At 53.4% G+C, this 27,373-nt stretch overlaps 1 protein-coding gene across 1 annotated transcript in view; it reads left to right on the top strand.

The window, feature by feature from the left end:
• The window catches only part of AHNAK2 (AHNAK nucleoprotein 2), a 55,319-nt gene extending 33,112 nt beyond the window's left edge, over window positions 1-22,207 (top strand). The window contains exon 8 of the mRNA XM_039913790.1: window positions 451-22,207. Coding sequence (XP_039769724.1) covers window positions 451-21,282 — 20,832 coding nt within the window. The 3' untranslated portion in view covers window positions 21,283-22,207. The remainder of the gene's footprint in view (window positions 1-450) is intronic.
• Window positions 22,208-27,373: the final 5,166 nt, after the last annotated feature.

Below are 27,373 nucleotides of genomic sequence, written 5' to 3'. Positions count from 1 at the left end.
CTATGGACCCTGCCCTTGGGGAACTGACATTCTAGTGAGGCAGGAACTCAGACAGACAGAGAAAATATTTATAAATGTCTCTTCTCAAGTAAGAGGCAGTGGGCTCCCAGTTCCTACCTTGGGATTGCCCACTCAGAAAGTAGTGAGAAAAACTTCTAACCTTCCCGTGTTGGGACAGAAGGTCCGTCCCATCCAGGCCTCATCACTACAGAGAGATGGGGGCAGTGAATCCAGCCTGCATCCCGATAGACACTTGTATGCACAAAAGGAATCCAATTTTTTTGTTTCTCAGGGCAGGATGGGAGAGAACACGAGTGTTTGACTGTTGAAGGTTTGTCTCTCTTTCTCCCTCTTTCTCACCTTCCCTCACTCTCTCTCTCTCTGACAATGGCATTTTCATTTCTGTAAAAATAAAACAAGGAAACACTGAGGAAACCTTTGTCATTGCAGGGAAGAAGAATCTCGGGCCAGAGGAGAGAAGAAATCCTGGGGTTGACGGAAAAGGCGGCTGAAGAAGAGGATAGAGAGAAATTACTCGTTCACCAAAGGGAAGGGAGAGCCAAGAGGCCCAAGAAAGAGAGATTATCATGGCCAAAATTCCAGTCAATGAAAAGCAAGAAGGCTTCGGGCCCCCGGAGGTCCCACAGCACGTCAGATGCCTACGAGCCAAGCGGCAGAGACGTATCTCCCACCAGCACAGACACGGAATCCCAGTTCCAGAAGGATGAGACCCACCGCAGGGGGAAACCCGGGAGCCAGAGAAGGCTGCGCTTCCCGAACATTGGATTCTGGATGCCCAGAAAGTCAGATCCTGAAGACAGCCGGGCCCTCACGGCCAGCGTGCCCACTTCAGGGGAGAGTACGCTCCAGTCCAGAGACTCCCGAGACCTAAAGCTGGACCTACAATGGCAGAAGGGAAGGGGGCGGGCTCCTCCTCAGCCAGACGAAGGCAGCGATGCCAAACTAGGAGTTGAACTCGATGAGGTACCAGGAGGGCTGGGCCACGTGGGCGACGGGTTAAAGCTGCGGATCAAGACCAGCCCTGACATTGACATTGAAATGCCCCAGGGACGGCTCCCAACAGAGAAAATGACCCGGGTGCCAGATCCAGGGAGGAGAACCCCGGGAGCGTCCGCAGCGAGGTCACAACCCGGCTTCCCTGTCCCACTTGGCGAGGCAAGGGTGGACGAGCCTGATGTGTTAGAGAGGAGCAGGAAAAAAAAGCCAAAAGGAGCAAGAGAGGATGCACAGATGATTCCGGATACTGTAAAGGAGAAAGGGGCCAGAGATAGGACCGGACAAGAAATTCATGGAGAAGACAAATTGGAGGAAGGATTGTGGACACTTCAGGGCCTGGAAATTGGAATTGCTAAGCTAACTCTTCAGGACCCCAAAGAAGAGGCAGATGGGACGGGCGACCTGCCGGAAATAAAAGTTAAAATCCCCAAATTGCAAATGCCGAAGTTTGGCTTTTCCCAAGAAAAAGTGTCCGATGTGGAAGAGAGAATCTCCAGACCCCAATGGGACACCTACCAGCAGAAAGGGATGGTGGAAGGGGTGGCCCTGAGTGGGGTGTCAACCCCTGAAAGTAAAGAGGCGGCGATCCCAGAGGGTGTTGCCGGCTGGAAGATCCAAAAGCCCAGCACCAAGGGGTCCTCAGAACTGGAAATTGAGGTCAAAACACCAGGAATGGACTTCAGAGGCCCCACTGTGGATGTGAAGATGCAGGCAAAAGGACAGGGAGAAGGAGCTTCAGTTCAGGAGGGAGAAGTGAAAGTTGCAGAGAAGGGAATGGAGACCAAAGACAGCAAAATGAAAATGCCAAAATTCAAAATGCCTTCATTTGCTTGGTCCCCAAGCAAGGGACCAGGGGACATGCAAAAGCGGGGAATCCAGGGAGATGGTTCAATCCCCTCAAAAGAAGTAGATATTGAAGGGAGAGAGCTGGGCGTCACTAGAGATAAAGGAAAGCTTGGGGAGGTGAAAGTCAAAATCGATGGAGTAGAAGAAAAAGAGTACTCGTCCAAGGTCAAGATGCCCAGCATTAAGTTTTCAAAGGGCGAAATCAAAGCTCCCGAGGCTGGAGTGGATCTCAGTCTCCCCAAAGCTGAGGTCAGTATCTCCACTGTGGACACCTCCATGCCCCACATGGAAGTGACCGGAGGGGCAGATCTCAGCCTGCCACAGATGGATGTCAAGCAGCCCTCGGTGGAAGGGTCTGTCCAGGTCAAGGGCCTAGATGTCGACCTCAAGGCTCCTTCGGCAGAGGTCACCCTGGAGGGGCCGGACATCAGAATGGAAGGCCTCGATAAGAAGTTCAAAATGCCTGGTTTCCAGAAGCCAAAGTTTGGTATGTCATTGCCCAAAGGCAAAAGCCCCGAGGTTGCCGTCAGCGTCACCCAGAAAGACGTGGATGTCTCCCTTCCTGAGGTCAGGGCGGCCGTGGGAGGGGTCTCCGTGGACACCGCAAGCCTTGAGGTCTCGATGCCAGAAACCCCTGAGGTGTCTGCCGAGGTATCGGGGCGGAAGATCCAAATGCCTAGCGTCAAAATGCCCAAAGCAGACATTAAGACGCCTGGCGTGGATGTGACCCTTCCTAAGGTTGAAGTGGACATTCAGGAACCAGGTGCGATGGTTGAGGCTGGCAAGGTGGAGGGTGAGATCAAACTGGGAACCAAGGGAGCAGAAGTCAAAGATAGCAAATTCAAAATGCCCAGATTTAGCATGCCAGCCTTCGGCTGGTCTTCCAGCAAAGACTCAGGCCCAGCAGTACAAGTGGATTCCAGCCTTAAGAGTGCCGAGGTGACCCTCCCAACCTTTAAGGTGGACTCGGACCTTGGCGTGCCTAGAGTGGCAGTGACAGCCCCCAGCCTAGAGGTCAGTGAGACGGTGTCTGTGGAAAGCAGGGTGGAAAAAGGCAAACTCAAAGGGCCTCAAATTAAGATGCCAAGTGTCAAGTCTCCAAATATCAAGACTCCACAGGCTGAAGTCACTCTGCCATCTGGACAAATGGACATTTCGGTTCCAGCTGGTGAGGTGGAGGTCAAAGGGGGAGACCTCGGGGTGAAGCTGCCAGATCCAGAGGGCATTGACGGTGAACTCAAAAGCAAGATGGGCACGATAGGGATCAAAGGTCATATGCCAAAGGTCAAGATGCCCAGCATTAGCTTCCCCAAAGGGGAATTCAAAGCTCCCCAGGGAGGCGTGGACCTCAGTCTCCCCAAGTCAGAGCTTAGTGTCTCTACTGTGGACATTCCTGCTCCCCAAGTGGATGTGGCTGGAGGGGCAGACCTCAGCCTTCCACAAGTGGACATCAAACAGCCCTTGATAGAAGGTTCTATGCATTTCAAGGCCCCAGACATTGACCTCAAGGCGTCTTCGACGGAGGTCACCCTCGAGGGACCGGATGTCAGAACAGAAGGCCTCGATAAGATTAAGATGCCTGGCTTCCAGAAACCAAAGTTTGGCATCTCGATGCCCAAAGGAAAGGGTCCTGAGGCTGATGTCAGCATCACACCGTCCGACCTGGATGCTTCCTTGCCGAAGGTCAGGGTGGGCGTGGAAGGGGTCTCTGTGGATGCCCCTAGCCTTGAGCTCCCGGATCTCAAAGCACCTGAGGCGTCCGGCGAGATGGGATGGAAAATCCAAATGCCCAGTGTCAAAATGCCCAAAGCTGACATCAAGGCCCCCAAGATGGACATCAGTGCCCCCAGTGTGGACGTGTCCCTCCCCAGGGTCGAGGTGGACATCCAGGGACCGGACGTAGCAGGCAAGGCCGGCAAGATGGAGGGTGAGATCATATTGGGAGCCAAGGCAGCCGCGGCCAAAGACACCAAGTTCAAAATGCCTAGATTCAGCATGCCGGCCTTCGGCCGGTCCTCCAGCAAAGACTCCGGCCCGGTGGGGGAGGTGGACATCACCTTCAAGGGTCCCCAAGTGTCCATTCCAACCCCGAGTGTGGATGCAAAACTCAGCTTGCCTGGAGCATCCGTGACGGCCCCCAGCCTCGACATGGATGTGACACCATCCGTGGGTAAAGTTGGGGAGAAAGGCAAACTCGAGGGTCCTGAAGTCAAGATTCCAAGTGTCAGCATGCCCAAGGTCAAGAGACCCGAGGCCCAAGTCACTTTGCCATCTGGACAGATGGATGTTTCTCTTCCCTCTGGTGACATTAAGATCAAAGGCGGAGACCTGGATGTCACGTTGCCAGAGCCAGAGAGTATTGCTGGTGACCTCAAAGGCAAGAAAGGCACAATAGGGATCAGAGGTCACATGCCAAAGGTCAAGATGCCCAACATTAGCTTTTCGAGGGGTGAAGCCAAAGCTCGCAAAGGCAGCGGGGACTTCAGTGTCCCCACCGTTGACATCCCTGAGCCCCACGTGGACGTGACCGGAGGGACAGACCTCAGCCTACCACAGGTGGAAATCAAACAGCCTTCGGTGGATATCAAGAGTCCAGACATCGACCACACAGTTCCTTCGGCGGAGGTCACCCTGGAAGGGCCGGATGTCAGGGTGGAAGGCCTTGATAAGAAGATGACACTACCCCACTTTCAGAAACCGAAGTTCGGCATCTCTTTGCCCAGAGGCAAGGACCCTGAGGTCACCATCAGCATCGTCCAGCCTGACTTGGATGTCTCCCTGCCCAAAATCAGTGCAGATGTGGGAGGGGTCTCTGGAGATGTTTCAAGTATCAAGGGCTTGGGGCTCGAAGCCTCTGGGGTGTCTGCTGAGACGTCGGGATGGAAGATTCAAATGCCTAGCGTCAAAGCAGATGTCAAGACACCCAATGTGGATGTTACCCTGCCCAAGGCCGAGGTCGACATCCAGGGACCAGATGTGGCAGTCAAGACTGGCAAGATGGAGGGTGATATCAAACTGGATGCCAAGGGGGCCGAAGCCAAAGACGGCAGATTTAAAATGCCCAGATTCAGCATGCCAGCCTTTGGCTGGTCTTCCAGCAAAGACGCAACCCCAGCGGGGGTAATGGACACCACCAAGGGCCTCCAAGTGACCATTCCAACACTTCATGGGGACGCAGAACTCAGCCTGCCCAGAGTAGAGGCGACGGCCCCCAGCCTCGATGTGACAACATCCGTGGGAATAGCTGGGGAGAAAATCAAACTGGAGGGGCCTGAACTCAAGATGCCCAAGGTCAGGAGCCCCCAGGCCCAAGTCACTCTGCCATCGGGACAAGCGGACATATCGGTTCCAACTGGTGAGATGGAGGTCAAAGGGGGAGACCTAGGAGTGAAGCTGCCACACCCCGAGAGTCTTGCCGGTGAACTCGAAGGCAAGACAAGCATGATGGGGATCAAAGGTCATATGCCAAAGGTCAAGACGCCCACCATTAGCTTTTCTAAGGGAGAAGTCAAAGCTCCCAAGGGCAGTGTGGACCTCAGTCTCCCCAAGCCTGAGCTCAGCGTCTCCACTGCAGACATCCCCATGCCCCATGGCGACATCAGCCTGCCCAAGGTGGATGTGAAACAACCCTCAATGGAAGTCTCTGTCCAGGTCAAGACCCCAGATGTTGACCTCAAGGCTCCTTCAGGGGAGGTGACCATGGAGGGGACAGACATCAGGGTGGAAGGCCTCGATAAGAAGATAAAAATGCCAGGTTTCCAGAAACCAAAATTCGGCATCCCACTGTACAAAGGCAAGGGCACCGAGGCCTCCATCAGCATTGCTCAGCCTGATGTAGACATCTCCCTAGGTCCCAAGGTCAGTGCGGCCACGGGAGGGGTCTCTGTGGCCGCCCCAAGCCTCAAGGTCTCAGGACCTGAAGTCCCTCAGGCTTCCGTCGAGACATCAGGATTGAAGATTCAAGTGCCCAGCGTCAAAATGCCCCAAGCTGATATCAAGGCCCCAAAGCTGGACATCAGCACCTCTGGCATGGATGTGACTCTCCCCAAAGTCAAGGCAGACATCGAGGGACCCAGAGGGGTAGTTGAGGCTGGCAAGGTGGAGGGCGAGATCAAACTGGGAGCCGAAGGAGTTGAGGCCAAAGACGGCAAGTTCAAAATGCCCAGATTCAGCATGCCTGCCTTCGGCTGGTCCTCTAGCAGAGAAACCGGTCCAGCGGGGAAAGTGGATGCAAGCCTCAAGGGTCCCCAGGTGACCCTCCCGACTTCCAGCGTGGGTGCAGAGGTCAGCCTGCCCGGAGTGGAGGTGACGGGTCCCAGCCTCCAAGTGGACGTGGAAGCCTCCGTGGGAAAACCAGGGGAGAAAATCAAACTTGAGGGCCCTGATGTCAAGATGCCAACTGTCAAGATTCCCAAGGTCAAGAGTCCCCAGGCCCAAGTCACTCTGCCATCGGGGCAAGTGGATGTTTCTCTTGCCCCCAGTGACATTGAGGTCAAAGGGGGTGACCTGCACGTCAAACTGCCAGACACAAAGAGTGCTGTAGGAGAACTCAAAGGCAAGGCAGCCGCATTAGGAATCACAGGTCATATGCCAAAGGTCAAGATGCCTAGCTTTGGCTTTCCCAAGGGAGATGTTCAAGCTCCCAAAAGTAGTGTGGACCTTGGTCTCCTTAAGACCGAAGTCAGCATCCCCACTGTGGACATCCCCACACCCCACGTAGAAGTGGCCGGTGGGGCAGACCTCAGCCTGCCCCAGGTGGACATTAAGCAGCCCTCGATGGAAGGTTCTGTCCAGGTCAAGATCCCAGATGTCGACCTCAAGGTGTCTTCTGCAGAGGTCAATTTGGAGGGGCCAGGCAGTGAAGTGGAAGGCCTAGGTAAGAAGATTAAAATGCCTAGCTTTCAGAAACCAAAGTTTGGCATTTCAGTGCCAAAGGTCAAGGGCCCTGAGGCCTCCATCAGTGTCACTCAGCCCGATGTTGATGTTGTCCTGCCTGAGGTCAGCGCCGCCATGGAAGGGGTCTCCGTGGATGCCCCGAGCCTCAAGGTGTCGGTTCCCAAAGCCCCCGAGGGGACCACCAAGATGTCGGAATGGAAGATCCAAATGCCTAAAGTAGATGCCAAAGCCCCTGAGCTGGACATCAGCACCTCCAGAATGGACACGGCCATCTCCGAGGTCGAGGTGGACATCCAGGGACCAGGCATGGCAGTCCCAGTTGGCAAGGTGGAGGGTGAGTTCACACTGGGAGCCAAGGGAGCCGAGACCAAAGACGTCAAGTTCAAAGTGCCCAAATTCAGTATGCCGGCTTTTGGATGGTCCTCCAGGAAAGACTCAGGCCCGGTGGGGCAAGTGGATGCCAGCCTCAAGGATCCCCAGGTGACCATTCCGATAGCTCATGTGGATACAGATATCAGCCTCCCAGGAGTGGATATGACAACCCCCAGCCTCGATGTGGGCATGACAGCATCTGTGGGAAAAGTAAGTGAGATAGGAAAACTCGAGGGCCCGGAAGTCCAAATGCCAAGTGTCAAAATTCCCAAGGTCAAGAGTCCCCAGGCCCAAGTCACTCTGCCATCAGGACAAGTGGACATTTCTCTTCCCTCCAGTGACATCAAAGTCAAAGGTGAAGACGTTGGCATCAAGCTGCCAGACACGGAGGTCGCTGGGGGCGATCTCCAAGGCAAGACAGGTTTCATAGGGATCAAAGGTCACATGCCAAAGGTCAAGATGCCCAGCATAAGTTTTTCCAAGGGAGATGTCAAAGCGCCTGAGGGCAGCGTCGACCTCAGTCTCCCCAAGACTGAGGTCAGCATCCCGGCCGTAGACATCTCCACCTCCAACGTTGACTTGGCTGTAGGGACGGACCTCAGCCTTCCACAGGTGGATGTCAAACTGCCCACAGTGGAGGGCTCTCTCCAGGCCAAGGGCCCAGACATTGACCTCAAGTTTCCTCCATCAGAGGTCACCCTAGAGGAGCCGGATGTTGGAGTGGAAGATCTTGGCAAGAAGATCAAAATGCCTGGCTTCCAGAAACCGAAGTTCGGCTTCTCACCGTCCAAAGGTAAAGGCCCCGAGACCTCCATCAGCATCGCCCAGCCTGACATGGACATCTCTCTGCCCAAAGTCAGTGCGGCCATGGGAGGGATCTCTGTGGACGCTCCTAGCCTCAAAGTCTCGGTGCCAGAAACTCCTGAGGCATCCACAAAGATATCAGGAAGGAAGATAGAAATGCCCAGTGTCAAAATGCCCAAAGTAGACACCAAAGACCCCAAGGTAGACATCAGTATCCCCATTGTGGACGTAACCCTCCCCAAGGTCGAGGTGGACATCCAGGGACCGGGCGCCATGGTCGAAGTTGGCAAGGTGGAGGGAGAGATCAAACTGGGAGCTAAGGGAGCCGAGGCCAAAGATGGCCAATTCAAATTGCCCAAATTCAGCATGCCGGCCTTCGGCTGGTCCTCCAGCAAAGACTCAGGCCCAGTGGGAGAAGTGGAAGCCAGCCTTAAGGACTCCCAGGTGGCCCTCCCTGCAACCTCTGTGGATGTGGCTCTCAGCCTCCCGGGAACGGAATTGACGGCCCCCAGCCTTGATGTGGACATGACAGCGTCTGTTGGAAAAGCAGGAGAGAAAATGAAACTTGAGGGGCCCAAAGTCAAAATGCCAAGCGTCAAGATTCCCAAAGTCAAGAGTCCCCAGACCCAAGTCACTCTGCCATCAGGAGAGGCGGACATTTCACTTCCATCCAGTGACATCAAAGTCACAGGTGGAGATCTGGGAGTCAAGCTGCCAGACCCAGAGGAAATTGCCGGAGAACTCAAAGGGAAGACGGAAACCATAGGAATCAAAGGGCATATGCCAGAGGTAATGATGCCCAGGATCAGCTATTCTAAAGGTGAAGTTAAATCTCCCAAGGGAGGCATGGACCCGAGTCTCTCTATGGTCGAAGCCAGTGTCCCCACCGTGGACGTCTCCATGCCCCACATCGACGTGACCGGAGGGGCAGACCGCAGCCTGCCACAGGTGGACATCAAGCAGCCCTCGTTGGAAGGTTCTGTCGAGGTCAAGGGCCCAGATGCCGATCTCAAGGCACCTTTAGCGGAGGTCACCCTGGAGGGTCCAGACATCAGAGTGGAAGGCCTCCATAAGAAGATCACAATTCCCAGATTTCAGAAACCCAAGTTTGGCATCTCTTTGCCTAAAGGCAAGGACCCCGATGCCACCATCAGCGTCGACCCGCCGGATAGGCCCATCTCTCTGCCCGAGGTCAGTGCCTCTATAGGAGAAGTCTCTGTGGGTACCCCGATTCTCGAGGTCTCAGTGCCCCAAGTCCCTGAGGCATCCACTGAGATTTCTGGAAGGAAGATTCCAATGCCCAGTGTCAAAATGCCCACACCTGATGTCGAGGCCCCGGACATCACACCCTCCAGCATAGATGTTACCCTTCCCAAGGTTAAGGCGGATGTCCAGGGATCAGGCAACCTGGTCGAGGCTGGGAAACTGGAAGGCAAGACCAAACTGAGAGCGGAGGGGGCCGAGGTCAAAGACGGCAAGTTCAAAATGCCCAAATTCAGCATGCCCAGCTTTGGTTTGTCTACCAGCAGAGACTCAGGTCCAGAATCTGGAGTGGATCTCAGCCTCCAGGGCCCCCAAGTGACCCTCCCAGCCACAAGTATGGAAATGGACATAAGTCACCACGGAGCAGAGCTGACTGGCCCCAGTCTCGACATGACTGTAACAGCTTCCGTGGGAAAGATGGGGGAAAAAGGAAAACTCGAGGGACCTGAAGTTAAGATTCCATCTGTCAAGACTCCCAAGGTTAAGAGTCCCAAGGCCCAGTCCACTTTACCACTGGGTCAAGTGGACGTTTCTCTTCCCTCCGGTGATATCGAGGTCAAAGGTGGAGACATGGGCGTCAAGCTGCCAGACACAGAGTTTGTAGGAGGAGACCTTAAAGGTAGGACAGTCACAAAAGGGATCCAAGGTCACATGCCAAAGGTCAAGATGCCCAGCATTAGCTTTTCCAAGGGTGACAAAAAAGTTCCTGAAGGTAGTGTTGACCTCAGTCTCCCCAAGGCTGAGGTCAGCGTCCCTACTGTGGACATCGCCACACCCAACATTGATGTTGCCGGAGGGTCAGATTTCAGCCTTCCACAGGTGGATATCAAGCTGCCGGCAGAGGCAGGCTCTGTCCAGGGCAAGAGCCCGGATGCTCCACCATCAGAGGTCACTCTGGAGGGGCCGGATGTCAGAGTGAAAGGTTTCGATAAGAAGATCAAAATGCCTAGTTTCCAGAAACCTAAGTTTGGCATGTCATTGTCGAAGGACAAAGGCCCTGAGACCACCATTAGCATCACCAAGGGTGACAAGGATGTCTCATTGCCCAAGGTCAGTGCGGCTGTGGGAGGGGTCTCTGTGGATACCCCAGGCCTCGAGATCTCAATGCCAGAAGCCCCTGAGGTGTCACCTGAGATGTCCGGACGGAAGATCCAAATGCCCAGTGTCAAAATGCCCAAAACAGATGTAAAGGCTTCCAAGGTGGATGTCAGCATCCCCAGAGTGGACGTGACCCTCCCCAAGGTTGAAGTGGACATCCAGACTCCGGGTGCGGCAGTCGAGACTGGCAAGATGGAGGGAGAGATCAAACTGGGAGCCGAGGGAGCCAAGGACAAAGATGGCAAGTTCAAAATGCCCAAATTCAGCATGCCAGCCTTTGGCTGGTCCTCCAGCAAGGACTCGGGGTCAGTGGAGGAAGTGGACAGCAGTCTCAAGGGACCCCAGGTGACCATTCCGATACCCCCTGTGGATGTGGTACTCAGCCAGCCTGAAGTGGACATGACAGCCCGCAGCCTCAACGTGGACATGACAGCCTCTGTGGGGAAAACAGGAGAGAAAGTCACACTCGAGGGGCCTGAAGTTAAGCTGCCGACTGTCAAGATTCCCGAGGTCAAGAGTCCCCAAGCCCAGATTACTCTGCCATCGGGATCAGTGGATGTTTCTCTTCCCTCCAGTGACATCAAAGTCAAAGGCGATGACCTGGACATCAAGCTACCGGACCCAGAGGGCATTGAAGGAGAACTCAAAGACAAGACAGGCATGATAGGGATCAAAGGTCACATGCCAAAGGTCAAGATGCCCAGCATTAGCTTTTCAAAGGACCAAATCAAAGCTTCTGAGGGCAGCGTGGACCTCAGCCTCCCCAAGGCCGAGGTCAGCATCCCCACTGTGGACATCCCCACACCCCAGTTGGATGTGACAGATCTCAGAGGAGCAGATCTCAGCCTGGCACAGGTGGACATCAAGCAGCCTTTGGTGGAAGGTTCTGTCCAGGTCAAGGGCCCACACGTTGACCTCAAGACCCCTTCAACGGATGCCACCCTGGAAGGGCCAGAAGGTGGAGGGCAAGGCCTAGGTAGGAAGATTAAAATGCCCAGCTTTCAGAAGCCGAAGTTCGGGATCTCAATGCCCCAAGGCAAGAGCCCCGAGGCTTCCATCATCGTTCCCCAGACTGACCAGGACATCCCTTTGACCGAGGTCAGCGTGGCCATGGGAGGCGTCTCCGTGGATGCCCCAAGCCTTGAACTTTCGGTGCCCAAAGCCCCTGAAGCATCAACTGAGACATCAGGATGGAAGATCCAAATGCCCAGCATTAAAATGCCCAAAGCAGATGTCATGGGCCCTAAGATAGACGCCAGCTCCCCTAGCGTGGGTGTGAGCCTTCCCACAGTCGAAGTGGACGTCCAGGGGCTAGGTGCAGAGGTCGAGGTCAGCAAGGTGGAGGGTGAGATTAAACTGGGAGCCAAGGGAGCTGAGGCTAAAGACAGCAAGTTTAAAATGCCCAAATTCAGCATGCCTGCCTTTGGCCGGTCCACCCCCAGGGACTCAGGTGTAGAAGGGGGAGTTGATGCCGATCTCAAGGGTACCCAGGTGACCCTCCCAACCCCCAGTGTGGATGTGAAAGTCAGCTCACCCGGAGTGGACATGACAACTCCTGGGCTCGATGTGGATGTGACAGTGACCACGGGTAAAGCAGGTGAAAAAATCAAACTCGAGGGGCCTGAAGTTATGTCTCCAAGTCTCAAGATTCCCAAGGTCAAGAGTCCCCAGGCCCAAGTCACTCTGCCATCGGGACAAGTGGACGTTTCTCTTCCCTCCTCCAGTGACATCGAGGTCAAAGGCGGAGACCTGGATGTCAAGCTGCCTGACCCAGAGAGCGTTGCTGGAGAACTCAAAAGCAAGACAGGCATGATAGGGATCAAAGGTCACATGCCAAAGGTCAAGATGCCAAGCATTAGCTTTTCAAAGGGCCAAATCAAAGCTCCTGAGGGCAGTGTGGACCTCAGCCTCCCCAAGACCTCGGTCAGTGACCCCACTGTGGACATCCCTGCACCCCACGTGGCCATGGATGGAGAAGCAGATCTCAGCCTGCCTCAGGTGGATGTCAAGCTGCCCTCGGTTGAAGGTTCTGTCCAATTCAAGGATACAGATGTTGTCCTCAAGGGTCCTTCAGTGGAGGCCACCCTGGAGGGGCCAGATGTCAGAGTGGAAGGACTCGGTAAGAAAATCAAAATGCCCGACTTCCAGAAACCAAAGTTTGGCATCTCATTGCCCAAGAGCAAGAGTCCAGAGGCCACCATCAGCATTGTCCAGCCCGACCTGGATGGCTCCCTGCCCAAGGTCAGCGTGGCCATGGGAGGAGTCTCTGTGGAAGCCCCTAGCGTTGAGGTCTCGGCACCTGAAGCCCCTGAGGCATCCATCAAGGCGTCAGAATGGAAGATCCAAATGCCCACCGTCAAAATGCCCAAAGGAGATGTTAAGGACCCCAGGGTGGACATCAGCACCCCCGGTGTGGATGTTACCTGCCCCAGGGTCGACGTGGATATTCAAGAATTGAGCACGACAGCTGTACCTGGCAAGACAGAGGGAGAGATCAAACTGGGAGCCAAGGGAGCTGAGGCTAAAGAGAGCAAATTCAAAATGCCCAAATTCAGCATGCCAGGTTTTGGCTGGTCCTCCAGCAAAGAATCAAGCCCGGTAGGGGATGTGGATGCCAGCCTCAAGGGCCTCCAGGTGACCCTCCCAACCCCCACTGTTGAAACTGAAGGCAGCCTGCCCAAAGTGGATGTTACAGGTCTCACCCTTGACATGGATGTGACAACTTCCACTGGAAAACTGGGGGAGAAAATCAAACTTGAGGGGCCTGAGATCAAGATGCCAAGTGTCAAGATGCCCAAGGTCAAGAGTCCCCAGGCCCAAGTCACTCTGCCATCGGGACAAGTGGATGTTTCCCTTCCCTCCAGTGACATCGAGGTCAAAGGCGGAGACCTGGATGTCAAGCTGCCAGACACAGAGAGTGTTGCTGGAGAACTCAAAGGCAAAAAAGGCACAACAGGGATCACAGGTCACATGCCAAAGGTCAAGATGCCCAGCATTAGCTTTTCCAAAGGCAAAGTTAAAGTTCCAGAGGGAGGCATAGATCTCGTTCTCCCCAAGGCCGAGGTCAACCTCCCCGCTGTGGACGTCTCCACACCGCACATGGATGTGACCGGAGGGACAGATCTCAGGCTGCCTCAGGTGGATGTCAAGAAGTCTTCGGTGGAAGGCTCTGTCGAGGTCAAGGGCCCAGATGTTGATCTCAAGGCTTCTTCAAAAGAGGTCACCCTGGAGGGGCCAGATATCAAAATGGAAGGACTTGATATGAAGATCACAATGCCCAGATTCCAGAAGCCAAAGTTCGGCGTCTCGTTATCCAAAGGCAAGGATCCTGAGATTGCCATCGGTGTTGCCCAGCCCGATCTGGACATCTCACTTTCAGAGGTCAAAGTGTCTGTGGGTGGGGTCTCTGTGGACACCCCGAGCCTTGAAGTTTCAGTTCCGGAAACCCCAGAGGCATCGGGACAGAAAATTCAAATGCACAGCATCAAAATGCCCAAAGCAGATGTCAAGGCCCCCAGGATGGACGTCACCATCCCCGGAGTAGATGCGACCCTCCCCAAAGTCGAGATGGATGTCCAGGGACCAGGCACAACCTTCGAAGTTGGCAAGGTGGAGGATGAGATCAAACTAGGAGCTGAGGAAGCCAAAGCCAAAGACAGTAGGTTTAAAATGCCCAGATTCAGCATGCCGGCCTTTGGCTGGTCCTCCAGCAAAGACTCGGCCCCAGTGGGGGAAGTGGACACCACCATAAAAGGCCCCCAGGTGACCCTGCCAACCCCTAGAGTAGACTTGGAAGTCAACTTGACCAGTGTGGACATTCCAGCCCCCAAGCTCGATGTGGATGTGAAAACAGCGGTGGGGAAATCTGGGGAAAAAATTAAACTTGAGGGGCCTGAAGTCAAGATGTCAGGTGTCAAGATGCCCGAAGTCAAGAGTCCCCAGGCCCAAGTGACTCTGCCATCAGGAGAAGTGGGTATTTCTCTTCCCTCCAGTGACACTGAGGTCACAGGCAGAGACCTGAGCATCAAGCTACCAGGCACTGAGGGCATTGCTGGAGAACTCAAAGGCAAGATGGGCACCCTAGGAATCAAAGGGCATATGCCAAAGGTCAAGATGCCCAGCATCAGCCATTCCAAAGGTGAAGTTAAATCTCCCAAGGGAGGCATGGACCCCAGCCTCCCTGTGACTGAAGTTAACATCCCTGCCGTGGACATCTCCTTGCCTCAAGTGGACGAGGCCGGAGGGACAGACCTCAGCCCGCCACAGGTGGACGTCAAACAGCCCTTAGTGGAAGGCTCTGTTCGGGTCAAGGCCCCAGACATCGACCTCAAGGCACCTTTGGCAAAGGTCACTCTGGAGGGTCAGGACAGCAGAGCAGAAGGCCTCGATAAGAAGATTACAATGCCCAGCTTCCAGAAACCAAAGTTTGGCACCTCCTTATCCAAGGGCAAGGGCCCAGAGGTCCCCACCAGTGTCATCCAGAAAGACCTGGATGTCTCCCTGCCTAAGGTCAGCATGGTCATGGGAGGGAAGTCTGTGGATGCCCCAAGCCTCGAGCTCCCGGAACCCAAGGCCCCTGAGGCCTCTGTCAAGACATCAGGATGGAAGATCCAAAGTCCCAGTGTCAAAATGCCCAAAGCAGATGTCAAGGTCCCCAAGATGGACGTCAGCACCCCCAGTGTGGATGTGACCGCCCCCAGCGTTGAAGCACACCTCCAGGGACCAGACGTGACGATCGAGGCCGGAAAGGTGGAGGGTGAGATCAAACTGGGTGCCAAGGGAGCCGAGGCCAAAGATGGCAAGTTTAAAATGCCCAGATTCAGCATGCCAGGCTTTGGCTGGTCCTCCAGCAAAGACTCAGGTCCAGTGGGGGAAGTGGACACCAGCCTCAAGGGCTCCCAGGTGACCCTCCCAACCCCCAGAGGGGATGCAGAAGTCAGTGTGACCGGAGTGGACATTACAACCCCCAGGCTCGACGTGGACGTGACAACATCCGGGGGGAAAGCTGGGGAGAAGATCAAACTCGAGGGGCCTGAACTCAAGATGCCAAGTGTCAAGATGCCCAAGTTCAAGAGTCCTCAGGCTCAAGTCACTCTGCCATCGGGACACGTGGATGTTTCCCTTCCCTCTGGTCACATGGAGGTCACAGGAGGAGAACTGGACGTCAAGCTGCCAGACCAAGAGGGCATTGCCAGAGAATTCAAAGGCAAGACAAGCACAATAGGGATCAAAGGTCAGGTACCAGATGTCAAGATGCCCAGCATTAGCTTTTCGAAGGGCCAAATCAAGGCTCCTGAGGGTAGTGTGGATCTCAGTCTCCCCAAGTCCGACATCTCCTCATCTCCTGTGGATGTGGCCGGAGGGACAGACCTCCGCCTGTCGCAGGTGGACATCAAGAAGCCCTCGGTGGAAGGCTCTGTCCATTTCAAGGGCCCAGATGTCGATTTCAAGGCTCCTTTGGCAGAGGTCACCCTGGAGAGGCCGGACATCACTGCAGAAGGACTCGAAAAAATTACGTCTGGCTTCCAGAAGCCAAAGTTCGGCATCTCATTGCCCAAAGGCAAGGGCCCGGAAGCCACCATCAGCACCACCCAGCCTGATGAGGATGTCTCTCTACCCAAGGTCAGCGTTGCCATGGGAGGGGTCTCCGTGGATACCCCAAGCCTCGAGGTCACGGGGCCAGATGTCCCCGAGGCTTCTGCTGTAACATCAGGATGGAAGATCCAAATGCCCCACATCAAAATGCCCAAAGCAGATGTCAAGGCTCCCAGGAAGGATGTCAGCACCCCCAGTGTAGATGTGAGCCTTCCTAGCATAGAGGCCGATGTCCAGGGCCCAGGAGCGTTGGTCAAGCCCACCAAGGTGGAGGGAGAGCTCAAACTGGGTGTCAAAGATACTCAGGTCAAAGACAGTAAATTCAAAATGCCCAAGCTAAAAATGCCTTCATTTGGGTTGTCTACAAGCCGTGACCGAGGTGATCATGTGGATTCAACTCTCTCCAAGGTTGAGGCAGATGTCTCACTTCCACCTTCCCAAATTGATGTCACAGGACCATCCACTGACCTCAAGGTGTCGGAGCCTACCGTTGACATTCCCGAGGCCCTGGGACTAACGGTAGGAACTGACCTTAGCGGTTCCCTGCCCAAGGATGTCCCAATCCCAGATCTTTCCCATCCTCCCAAACTTGACGCGACTGCCTCAGTCATGGTCAGGGGCCCCTCTGAGGGTGCTCAGTTGCCTCGGTTTGAAATCTGCACCCAGGATGTTGACGTTTCCCTCCCCAAAGCTGATCTTGGTATCGAAGTTGTGAAGGATGAAGTGGACGCCAGACCGGCAGAGAAGGACACCGATGGCAAAGATAGGAAATTCAAGATGCCCAAATTCAGCATGCCAGGATTTGGCTGGTCCACCAGCAAGCCCGTTGTCGATCTGCCTGATGTCGAGGCTGGTTCTAAAGAGCCTGTTGCATTGGCCCCACTGGCCCGGGTGGACACAGACCTCAGCCTCTCTGGAACGGATGACCAGGATCCAGACTCTGACTTGGAGGTGACTCTTTCACCTGGCAAAGGTGGCGAGAAAGGCAAAATGAAATTGCCCCATTTCAAAATGCCCAGAGTCTCACTCTCCAAAGGCAAGAGCACGAAAGCCCACTCTGGTGTTTCAGGAGAAGAGGGTGTGACAGCTCTTCCAAATGTAGAATCTGACATCAAGGGAGCAGCTGTCCCAGAACAGGTCTCCAGCCGGGATGGAGACGGGAATCTTCCTCCCGGTTCTGCAGAAGGGAGAAGCGTTCCATTACCTAGAGTGGGTTTCCCAGGATTGACTTTCACTAAGCTTGATATCAGTGGCTCCCACGCGGGAGGCCCGGAAATCAAAGAGGCCATCACCCTCACTAGATACCAGGTGACTGCCCCTGAATCAGACGTTCCTTCTGGGTTTTCCCTGAAGTCACCATCAGGTACTCCCACGGGAGAAGGCTCCCTTCAGATGAAGGCAACCAGGGCAGAAGGCTCACTGACCTCCCCCAGCTCGGACACTGAAGAAGTGGAGTTGCTGGATGGGAAGGTAAAGTTTCCTCGATTCCACAGACCACGATTTGGAGTTTCTGTTCCAGAAGCAGAGGGGTCTGAAGGCCAGTTTGGCATGTCCCAAGGAGAGGCAGACTTCCCGGACATAGAAACTCCCAGAACTGAGGCGGCCCTCCAAACTGCAAAACCGGAAGGAGACAAACCTGAAGACCACATTCAGGAAGGGAAGGGCAGCCCTTTCAAGATGCCCAAGTTCAAGTTGCCTTCTTTCAGCTGGTCCCCCAAAAAAGAGGCCGATCCAACCCCCGACCCCCAACCCAGCCTGGAGGAAGCAGGGCTGGACCCGTCTCTGGATTCAGAAGGGGTCCCGGAAGAGGGAGAGATCTTCCGGCCCAAACTGGAAATGAGTCCTGAAGGGTCTCCAGAGAGAGATGTCCAGAAGGGAAAACTCAAAAAGCCACATTTCATCATGCCCAAGATCAGCCTCCCCAAAATGAAGGTTCATAAAGCTGGATCCGGCCTGCAGAGAGGAGAGGTCGACACTGCCCAATCTGGAGCTGAGGCGGAGGCTCTGGACCTCCCCGGAAGTGATGGTGGCCTCACTTGGGGCAAGGTAGAAGGAGCAGGAATCAGTTTGGGATCTCTCCCAGCTCCCCAAGCAGACCTGGACATCGACCAGTCCACAGCTGGTATCATTCCTCCAAAGCGCGACCCACCCCTAGCAGCAGGAGATGGCCATGTCAGTCAGCCCAAAACTGCTACTGACCAACCACTGCTGCCCAAGGCAGAAGGCTCCACTCTGCTGAAGAGTCAAGAAATACCCGCCAGACACCCTGCAGCCCCAGCGGCTGGCCTTGAGGCGGAAGGGTCAGAGTTGAAAGCGGAACAATTGGACAAAAAGATCACCTTGCCTGGTTTCTCCCAGAAGATGAAACTTGGTCTGTCCTATCCTGAAGGCCAAGAGCTGGACACGGGCTTCAAGTGCCCCAAATCCCAAGGGACCATCTCCTCGGCAAAGGTGGCAGGAGATCCTAGAGTGATTTCCCCTGAAATGCCAACACTGGACATTTCCGTGGCCTATCCCAGTGTAGCTGTGGATGTCTCGGGCGACACATCCCAGAAACCACTGACAGAGGTGACGTCCAAACTCGTGTCTCCACAGGGGGACGTTGGTGTCCCCCCTGTAGACACAGAGGGAGCAGACCCTCGAGGGCCTGAGGTGGGGACCCCGGGTGGGAAAACAGCAGGGGAGCCACAGTCAGGAGGGACCATGCCAGAGGGGCATGAGAGCTGGTTCAGGATGCCCAGGTTCAGGATGCCTAGCTTCGGTCGCTCCTCCGCAAAGGACAAGCGGCGTTCACTTGATCTTGAAGCCCCCGGCTATGTTCCTCCAGCCACCACGCTGGGTGAAATCGAAGTAGATCTGGCTGCGACAACAGGAAGAGAAAGTTTAAAAGGCCAAATGAACCTTCCGGAAGTTCAAGAACCTGACATTGGCTCTCCGGATACCAAAACGCCAGTCCTTGGAGGGCATTTTTATGGAACGGCACCAGGAGCGGCATCCCTACCTTTGGGAGAGGCAGGAGGGCATAAACCCCACCCAGACCCCAAAACCTATGCTGATGTCCTGAAACTTAACATTGAGGGCAAGGTTTTGGACACCACATCACAACTCTGTACATCAGAAACTGAGACCCATCCAGCACAAAGCTCCATCCAGCTCCAGGGCCCAGACAGTGCCATCAAAGTCCCCTCCATGAAAGTCACTGCCAAGGAGCTGGATCCCAGAGCAGGAGACATCCAGCTGCCCAGTTTCCAGAAGCCAAAGTCCGACATCTCATTGTCCAAAGGCAAGGGCCCGGAGGCCACCATTAGCATCGTTCAGTCCGACGTGGATGTCACCCTGCCTAAGGTCAGCGCAGACTTGGGAGGGGCTTCCGTGGATGCTCCGAGCCTTGAGGTTTCAGTTCCTGACGCCCCCGAGGGGTCCGCCGAGACGTCGGGATGGAAGATCCAAATTCCCAGCGTCAAAATGGCCAAAGCAGATGTCAAGGCCCCCAAGATGGACGTCAGCACTCCCAGAGTGGATGTGACCCTCCCCAAGGCCAAGGTGGGCGTCCAGGCACCAGACATGGCAGTAGAGGCTGGCAAGGTGGAGGGCGAGATCAAACTGGGAGCCGAGGCAGCCGAGGCCAAAGATGGAAAGTTCAAAATGCCCAGATTCAGCATGCCGGCCTTTGGCCGGTCCTCTGGGAAGGGAACTAAAGGTGACGTCAGCCTGCCCGCAGCAGAAGCTGAGGTTTCTTGCCCTGAAAGAGAAGCAACGATTGCAACGACAGATACTCGGGTTCTAGGGCAAACTACAAAAGTCGAGGTTGTAGAGGGCCCTAAACTTGTCTTGCCAAAAGTCAAAGTGGCCAGGTTAGGTCTCACCACCTCTGAGGGCAAGGGGTCCGAAGCAGAGGTGGCCTCTAGCCTTCAGGAAGGCAAGATGGCTCTTCCTCCATGGGAAGAGTCTCTTCCAGGGTCAAAAGAAGCTTCAAAGAGGGTGGAGGTAGGGTTCTCCGAGTCCAAAATCCAAGTCTCAGAAGCTGGAGGGTCTCTGGGTTCAGTTTCAGAAATACTGACAAAAATTTCTTGGGACGAGATGGCCGGACAGCAGCCGAGGCCTACAGCAATCGTTAAAATTCCCCAGTTAAAGGTGCCCAAGTTTACCTTCAGTGCCCCCATCACTGGAGCAGTTTCTACCGAACACCCGGTAAGCGGCCCCGGGACAGACATTGAAATAGCCCTCTGCAAAGAAGCCCCAGAAGTCTGGGGGGCAAGCATCCAGAAGACCCCAATTCCCACACTGCCTTCTCCTGACCCAGATGGCCGCCATATGGAGGTGGACCTCTCTGCGGCAGACTCGTCCATCTCCAAGGTCCGAGTGCACATCCAGGGGGCCCGGGTCACGAGCCAAGAAGTGACCATCGAAAACATCATAACCTCAGAGTACGTTGACCTTACGGGCCAAGAGACTTGTTCCACCCAGATAGTGCGAGAATCTGAGATTCCGTCCACAGAGGTTCAGATTCCCTCTTATGGGTTCTCGTTGCTCAAGGTGAAAATCCCCGAATCTCCCTCCCACCCAGGGCCAAGTGGCCCGGAGCAAATGGAGGTCAGCTGTACGAGTTCTGCCGCTGAAACTGGAGAACTTTCTGATGAGAGTCTGAGACCAGATCTTCCCAGGACAGACGTGGTCAAGGAATCCCTCCACCTGGATACCAGGGAACCTTACGAGATCATATCGTCCGATGTCAGCTTGCCCAAATTGAAAACGTTTACATTTGAGGTTGAGTCTTCTCGCCAACTCCTAGACAGCGGTTCAGATGGGGAACCGGCAGAAATTCTCGAGTTCCCCTCCGATGACAGCCAAGCCACCACACCTCTTGAAAAGGAAGAAAAAACTCTCCAATCTCCCAAAGAGAAATCCGAAAGCAAAAAGCCCTCTGGCCTGTTCCGGTTCTGGCTTCCGAGCATTGGATTTTCCTCTTCGGTCGACGAAAGCGGCTCGGATCCCAGTGTCGAGGTTCAAGTAACGACTCCGACAGAGGCCGCGGCTGAGGTGGAGTCACCGAAGAAACAAGAGAAAGCGAGCTGGTTCCGATTTCCCAAGCTAGGTTTTTCATCGTCTCCGTCCAAAAAGGGTCAGAGCCCCGACGAGGACGGGGCCGACTTCAGAGAGAAGAAGTCACCAGAAGAATCTGGGGACACCGATTCAGCTACTACTTTTTTTGATGCCCAGGAGAGTCTCTCCCCAGAAGAGAAAAAGGGAGAGGGCGATTCGGCGGAGGCTCCCAGTGAGGTTCAAGTCTTGGGGGCGATCGTAACGTCGTCAGCAAGAACCGAGTTGATCTTGCTGGAAGGAGAGAAAAAGACAGATGGTAAAAACATTCCTCCACCCGAGTCCAAGTGAGGACACGTGAGATTAATCCCCACGGAGACAGAAAGACCCGATCTGAGAGAAGAAGGGGAAACTCACACCACTCTCTGTTTCCTCCTCGTTCACATTAAGATGATTCAACACAGAACCAAATCTGAAGCGGAAACCAAAGAGAAGCCTCCCCCCGACACTCCCTCGAGACTGTCTCCGAAACTCACAGAAAGGGTCGCTGAAACCGCGCTGAAGAAAGCACCTGCTTTCTCACAGGGAGGCAGATTTGGGCCGGTGGCCTGAAGACCTGGTGCCCAGCAGAGATGGGTTAGGACACACGGCAGGATAAAGATCCCCTCCAAACTGTCAGCTGGAGAAAACAGAAAAAGGACTTTGTCCCACATCATTCTCAGAAATGTTACATTAAGAGTTTAGATGACAGCTTCTTTCTGGAAAGGGCTGTGGCAGAAACCAAGAGAAGACTAGGAGGGGTTGTAAACTATCCCAATTTCACCTGAAGTTGCTTTCTGGTGAGAAGATAGTTTCTTTATTTTTATTGCCAGACAATCATGCTAGTAAGTGCTTTTGCTTTGGGGGCGAGTGACAAGATATCTCATTTCAAAGACAAGGTCTAGGGAGTTCGGAATGCTGAGCGAAGCATATTGATCTTAAAAGCAAGAATATGGAAATGAAAATGGAAGGGCAACAGAAAGGTTCCCTAGGGGATGTGGGCAAGGGGGCGTCTGGAGTGACGTCTGTGGAAAAGTATGCGAATCCACCTCCCTGGAGCTTCGCAGAAAATGGGATGCAGTGGTTCTTGGTCTTTGCATTTCTCTCCGGGCTTCATCAAATGCACACTGGGTAAACATGTCACCCGCCTCACTCCTTCATGTCACGGACCAGCTAGAGCGTGGAATGTAACCTCGGCTTGCGGTTATCAGGATGGGAAATAAATGTAGAAACACCATTTCAGCGGTCATGAATTTTCTTCTAAAGCATAAAAACCACTGAACCCCCAAATCGTCAGACCCTCAGGGGTTTGTGACCAAACCTGGGAAATTCAGGGACTGATCCGACGGCCCGGGGTTGCTGGGATAGAGCGGGTCAGCCTTTGGGACTACCTAGTGGATACAGCACGGGCCTGGGAATCAGAAGATCATGAGTTCTAACCCCAGCTCTGCCACTTGCCTGCTGCATGGATGACCTTGGGCAAGTCATTTCACTTCTCTGTGCCTCAGTAACCTCATCTGTAAAATAGGAATTAAGACTGTGAGCCCAGTGTTGGACAGAGACTGTGTTCAACCCTCTTTGCTTGTATTCCCCACCAGCACTTAGAACAATGCCTGGCACATAGTTAGTGCTTAAGAAATACCACAATCATTATTATTATTCTCCCTGGGAAAATCCTTTCCGCCACACCTGGCTGCTTCTTACACAAGCCTCAGATGCGGCTTCTTCTATCTTGATAATAATAATAATGGTATTTGTTAAGTGCTTACTAGGTGCCGGGCACAGTACTAAGTGATGGGTGGATACAAGTAAATTAAATTGAATTGGACACAAGAGCTCACAGTCTCACTTTCCATTTTACAAATGAGGGTTGTGAGGTAAAGAGAAATGAAGCTATCTGCCCAAGGTCATACAGCACACAAGTGGCAGAGGGGGATTAAAACCCATGACCTTCTCGTTCCCAGGCCCAGGTTCTATCCACTAAGCCACACTGCTTCTCGATGAATCTTGACCCAGTCCTGATGCACATGAGAGGCGATCCAAGGAGGAGAAATCTGAATCTGGCTCTGGTTCTTTCTGAAATCTTTTTTGGAGTATTGAGCAGTTCTCTCACGGGTTCCCAGTGCCTGCTGCTGGGAGACCCTCTCTCTCTCTCTCCCGCTCTGGGGTCAAGGTTGCCTGAGGGTTCCGGGTGTATTCTCAGCCTGTTTCAAACTTGAAAGAGGTCCGGAGTTGGAAGCAAATGTTAAGGATCATCATAAGTGCAAGTTTTTGGCTCGTGCACAGGAAGTGCTGAGTTTAGGTGGTCCCTAATGTAGAAGGGCTCAACTGAGGAAAAACGTACCTCTGAAGGCTTCTCAGTGTGAGCATTTCCATTGCTCTGGAAGAGGAGGAGGAGAAAGAGGAAGAAAAACAGGAAGAAATCAAAGAGCAGGAGCGGAGGAAGAAAAGAAGAGGAGAAGAAAAAAGAGGGTGGGTGAAAACGAAGGGGAAGAAAAAGAGGAGGAGAAAGAGGAGGAGGAGAAGGAGGGAAAAAAGGAGTAGGAACAGTGATAGTTATTGAGTGCCTACTGATTGTAATATTCTGTAGTAAGAACTAGGTGAGTACAGCAGAAACACAAGACACATTTCCTGTCCACAAGGAGCTTACACTGCAATGGGGAAAATAAATCCAGACACACTCAGAAGCAGCGGGATCAACATAAATAAAATTCAGTGTTCAAGCAAATATGCATATATATATATGCAAGTGCTGAGGTTGGAAAAAACCAAATACGTAAGCGTAAGGAGCAGGTGAAGGATTGATAAGAATTGAGGTACTGAATATAAGGTAAGGAGTGTTAAGGGAGGTGGGTTTCTAAGAGGGCTTTGGAGAAAGGAAGACTTGAGATAAGGCAGATTTGGAGGAGTTCCAGATCAAGAGTCAAGGGAAATGCTCTGGAGTCAGGAGCAGGATGAGGCATTGAGCAAGAGGCAAATACTGAGTTGCCCTCTGCCCAGTGGGGTGACGGATGGGGAATCAGGACCCTCAGAGTGGGCTCTAAGACTCCTTCTCAGGCCCGAGTACTGGAGCAAAAATGAATATTTCTGTTGCACTCAAGTGTACTTACCCGACAGTAATATGTATTCCTGGGTGTTACCCCCACTTCCTGCACTCCCCACCCCATTTAACAGCCTTTTATTTTTTCACCCTTGGCTGTCTTGATGACACTGAAAATGAAAATCTCCATAAATAGCGAATGGGCTTGGAATGTCTGGCCTTGATTGCTCTGCACCTGTTTAGGCTCCTACCAGGAGGCACCTGGAGGCCAGAGAGGCCTGGGCTTGGCAGGAACAGTCAGAACCATAGAAATGAGAGTCCGGGACACGGAAGGGAATCAAGGCCGCAACAGGGACAGCCAGGGCCACGGCAGAGAGAGTCAGGCCCGTGGCAGAGGCAGTCAGAGACACGGCAGAGGGAGTCAGGGCCACAGCAGGGAGTGTTACGGCTACAGCAAGGATAGTCAGGGCCAAGGCAGAGAGAGTCAGAGCCATGGCAGGGCCAGGCAGAGACTAGGTAAAGTCAGAGACATGACAGAAAGAGAGACAGGGCCACGGCAGGGAAAAAGTCAGGGCCACAGCAAATAGAGTCAGGGCCGTGGCAGGGAGAGTCAACCATTCACTCAATTGTATTTGTGAGCATTTACTGCATGCAGAGTACTGTAATAAGCGCTTGGGAGAGTACAGTACAACAGTAGACACATTTCCTGCCCATAATAAGCTTTCAGTCTATAGCTGGGAAGACAGACATCAGTACAAATAAATACATTACGGATATGTACAAAAGTGCTGTGGGGCTGAGAGTGGGGAAGAAAAAAGGGAACAAGTCAGGGTGACACAGAAAGGAGTCAGAGAAGAGGAAAGGAGGGGCTTCCTCTGGGAAGGCCTCTTGGAGGAGATGGGCCCTCGATAAGGCTTTGAAGTGGGGGAGAGGAACTGTCAGATTCCAGGAGGGCATTCCAGGCCCGAGACAGGACATGGGCTAGGGGTACACGGTGAGATAAATGAAAAGAAGCCACAGTGAGAAGGTTGGCGTTAGAGGGGCGAAGTGTGCGGGGTTAATGTCAGGGCTATGGCCAGGACAGTCAGGGCCAGCCACGGGAGAAGAGGTGGGGTCCAGCGCCGGTCAGGGAGACCCAGCTAGTTTAAACTCCCATCATCTGTCTCGAGTTGGGCTATCAGTTCCTGAGCTTTGGAAATTAGATCAGTGAATATCCAAGGGGTAGCTCCCCCTAGAATATATGCTCGCTATGGGCAGGGGACAAATGCTAATTCTGTTGAACTGTAACATTCCCAAGCGCTTAGTACAGTGCCCTGCTCATAGATGGCACTCAGTAAATACCACTGACTGACTGATTTGAAAACATTCTCCTTTTCGGGACTCAGAGAACAAGAGGAGGAGACTGGGGAAGGCGAAGCTAGGGATTGCCATCTAGAGGGCAGGAAGTGTTGGCCAAGAATCCGTGAATCGATCACGGTTGCTTTTAGAATCCCAGGTCCGCCCCAGGCCGCAGGCCGATTGGCATCTTTTAGGGGTGAGTGAGCCGGGGCTGGTGGGGGCGGGAGGGGTGCAGCTCAGAGGGAGATGGCCTAGTGTGACAGCCGACACCTTCGGGGAGAGGGCGTCCAAGATGGCTACTGGCCTCAGAGGTAATAATAATAGTAATGTTGGTATTTGTTAAGCGCTTACTATGTGCTGAGCACTGTTCTAAGCGCTGGGCAGGGTAGGAGCACAGCGTCTTCTCCGTGCCCCCTCCCTGCTCCCATCCGTCCCCCTCCGGGAGCCAGCACGGTCCCCAACCTCTTAGTTGTCCCCAACTTCCTGGTCTTGTTTCCTGAGTTCAGAAAAGAAGACTGTTTTAAAATCAATAGTATTTATTGAGCGCTTACTATAATAATAATAATAATGTTGGTATTTGTTAAGCGCTTACTATGTGCCGAGGACTGTTCTAAGCGCTGGGGTAGACACAGGGGAATCAGGTTGCCCCACGTGGGCCTCACAGTCTTAATCCCCAATTTACAGATGAGGGAACTGAGGCACAGAGAAGGGACTTGCCCAGTCACACAGCTGACAAGTGGCAGAGTTGAGATTCGAACCCATGACCTCGGACTCCAAAGCCCGTGCTCTTTCCACTGAGCCACGCTGTACTATGTACAGAGCACTGTACTAAGCACTTGAGAACATACGGTAGAACCGAATAAGCAGAAACACCCGCTGCCCATAACGAGCTTATGGTCTAGAGGGAACGAACCCTTGGATATGAGCAAAGGAGGTGAGCACATTGACGGCCCATCCACTGACCAACCATCTATTGATCTAGGCGATCAATCAACATGTGGTACTTATTGAGCGCTTTCTGTGTGCCGAGCACTGTACTAAGTGCTTGGTAGAGTTACAAAATAATACTTCACCTACCCACAAGGAGCTTATAGTCTAGGGGGTCACCTAGTCAAATAAAAATACTAAAAAGCCAAATGGACAGTCCCATCCATGAAGAGAATGAGACAAGGCAGAGAGCTCATAGAGAGGCAGAGACACACTCTGTACCTCAGTTACCTCATCTGTAAAGTAGGACAGGGACTCTGTGCAACCCCATTTGCTTGTAATAATAATAATAATTATGGCATTTGTTAAGCGCTTACTATGTGCCAGGCACTGCACTAAAATGTATTGTACACTGAACTGTAAACAATAATAATAATTATGGTATTTGTTAAGCGCCTACTATGAGCCAAGCACTGTTCTAAGCGCTGTGATAGATACAATTTAATCAGGTTGTCCCACGTGGGGCTCAGAGTCTTACTCTCCCTTTTAAAGATGAGGTAACTGAGGCACAGAGAAGTGAAGTGGCTTGCCCAAGGTCACACAGCAGACAAGTGGCAGAGCAGGAATTAGAACCCGCATCCTCTGACATCTAAGCATGTGCTCTTTCCACTAAGCCACGCTGCTTGATTGTGAGCCTCATGTGGGACCTGGACTGTGTCCAATCTGATTATCTTGTAGGTACGCCGGTAACTAGAACAGTGTGGCACATAGTAAGTGCTTAACAAATACTATAAAAAAAAAATTGGGCCTTGCTGGTTTGGGGGCTGGGAGAGTCAGAGAACAATCTTGGTCCCACCCAGCTGAGGGAGGGCAGACATATGCTCCAGTCAGGATGTGGCCACTGGGAACAGATGGAGGATTACATGAGCCCGGGATAAACTCCTTCTTGCCCCAGTGGACCCCAGCCCCCCGACTCACCTTGATTTGGTGACCTGGGCCAAGGCAGGTGGGGTAATTGGCAGTTCTTGTGGACGAGAGGTCTGGTAGACTGGAGGCAGCTGTTATCCCACAGATCCAGGATTCTAAAAGCAACAGGAA

This window comes from Ornithorhynchus anatinus, chromosome 1, assembly GCF_004115215.2.
Source record: "Ornithorhynchus anatinus isolate Pmale09 chromosome 1, mOrnAna1.pri.v4, whole genome shotgun sequence".
NCBI lineage: Eukaryota > Metazoa > Chordata > Mammalia > Monotremata > Ornithorhynchidae > Ornithorhynchus > Ornithorhynchus anatinus.
This window is presented reverse-complemented; position numbering and strand designations above follow the sequence as displayed.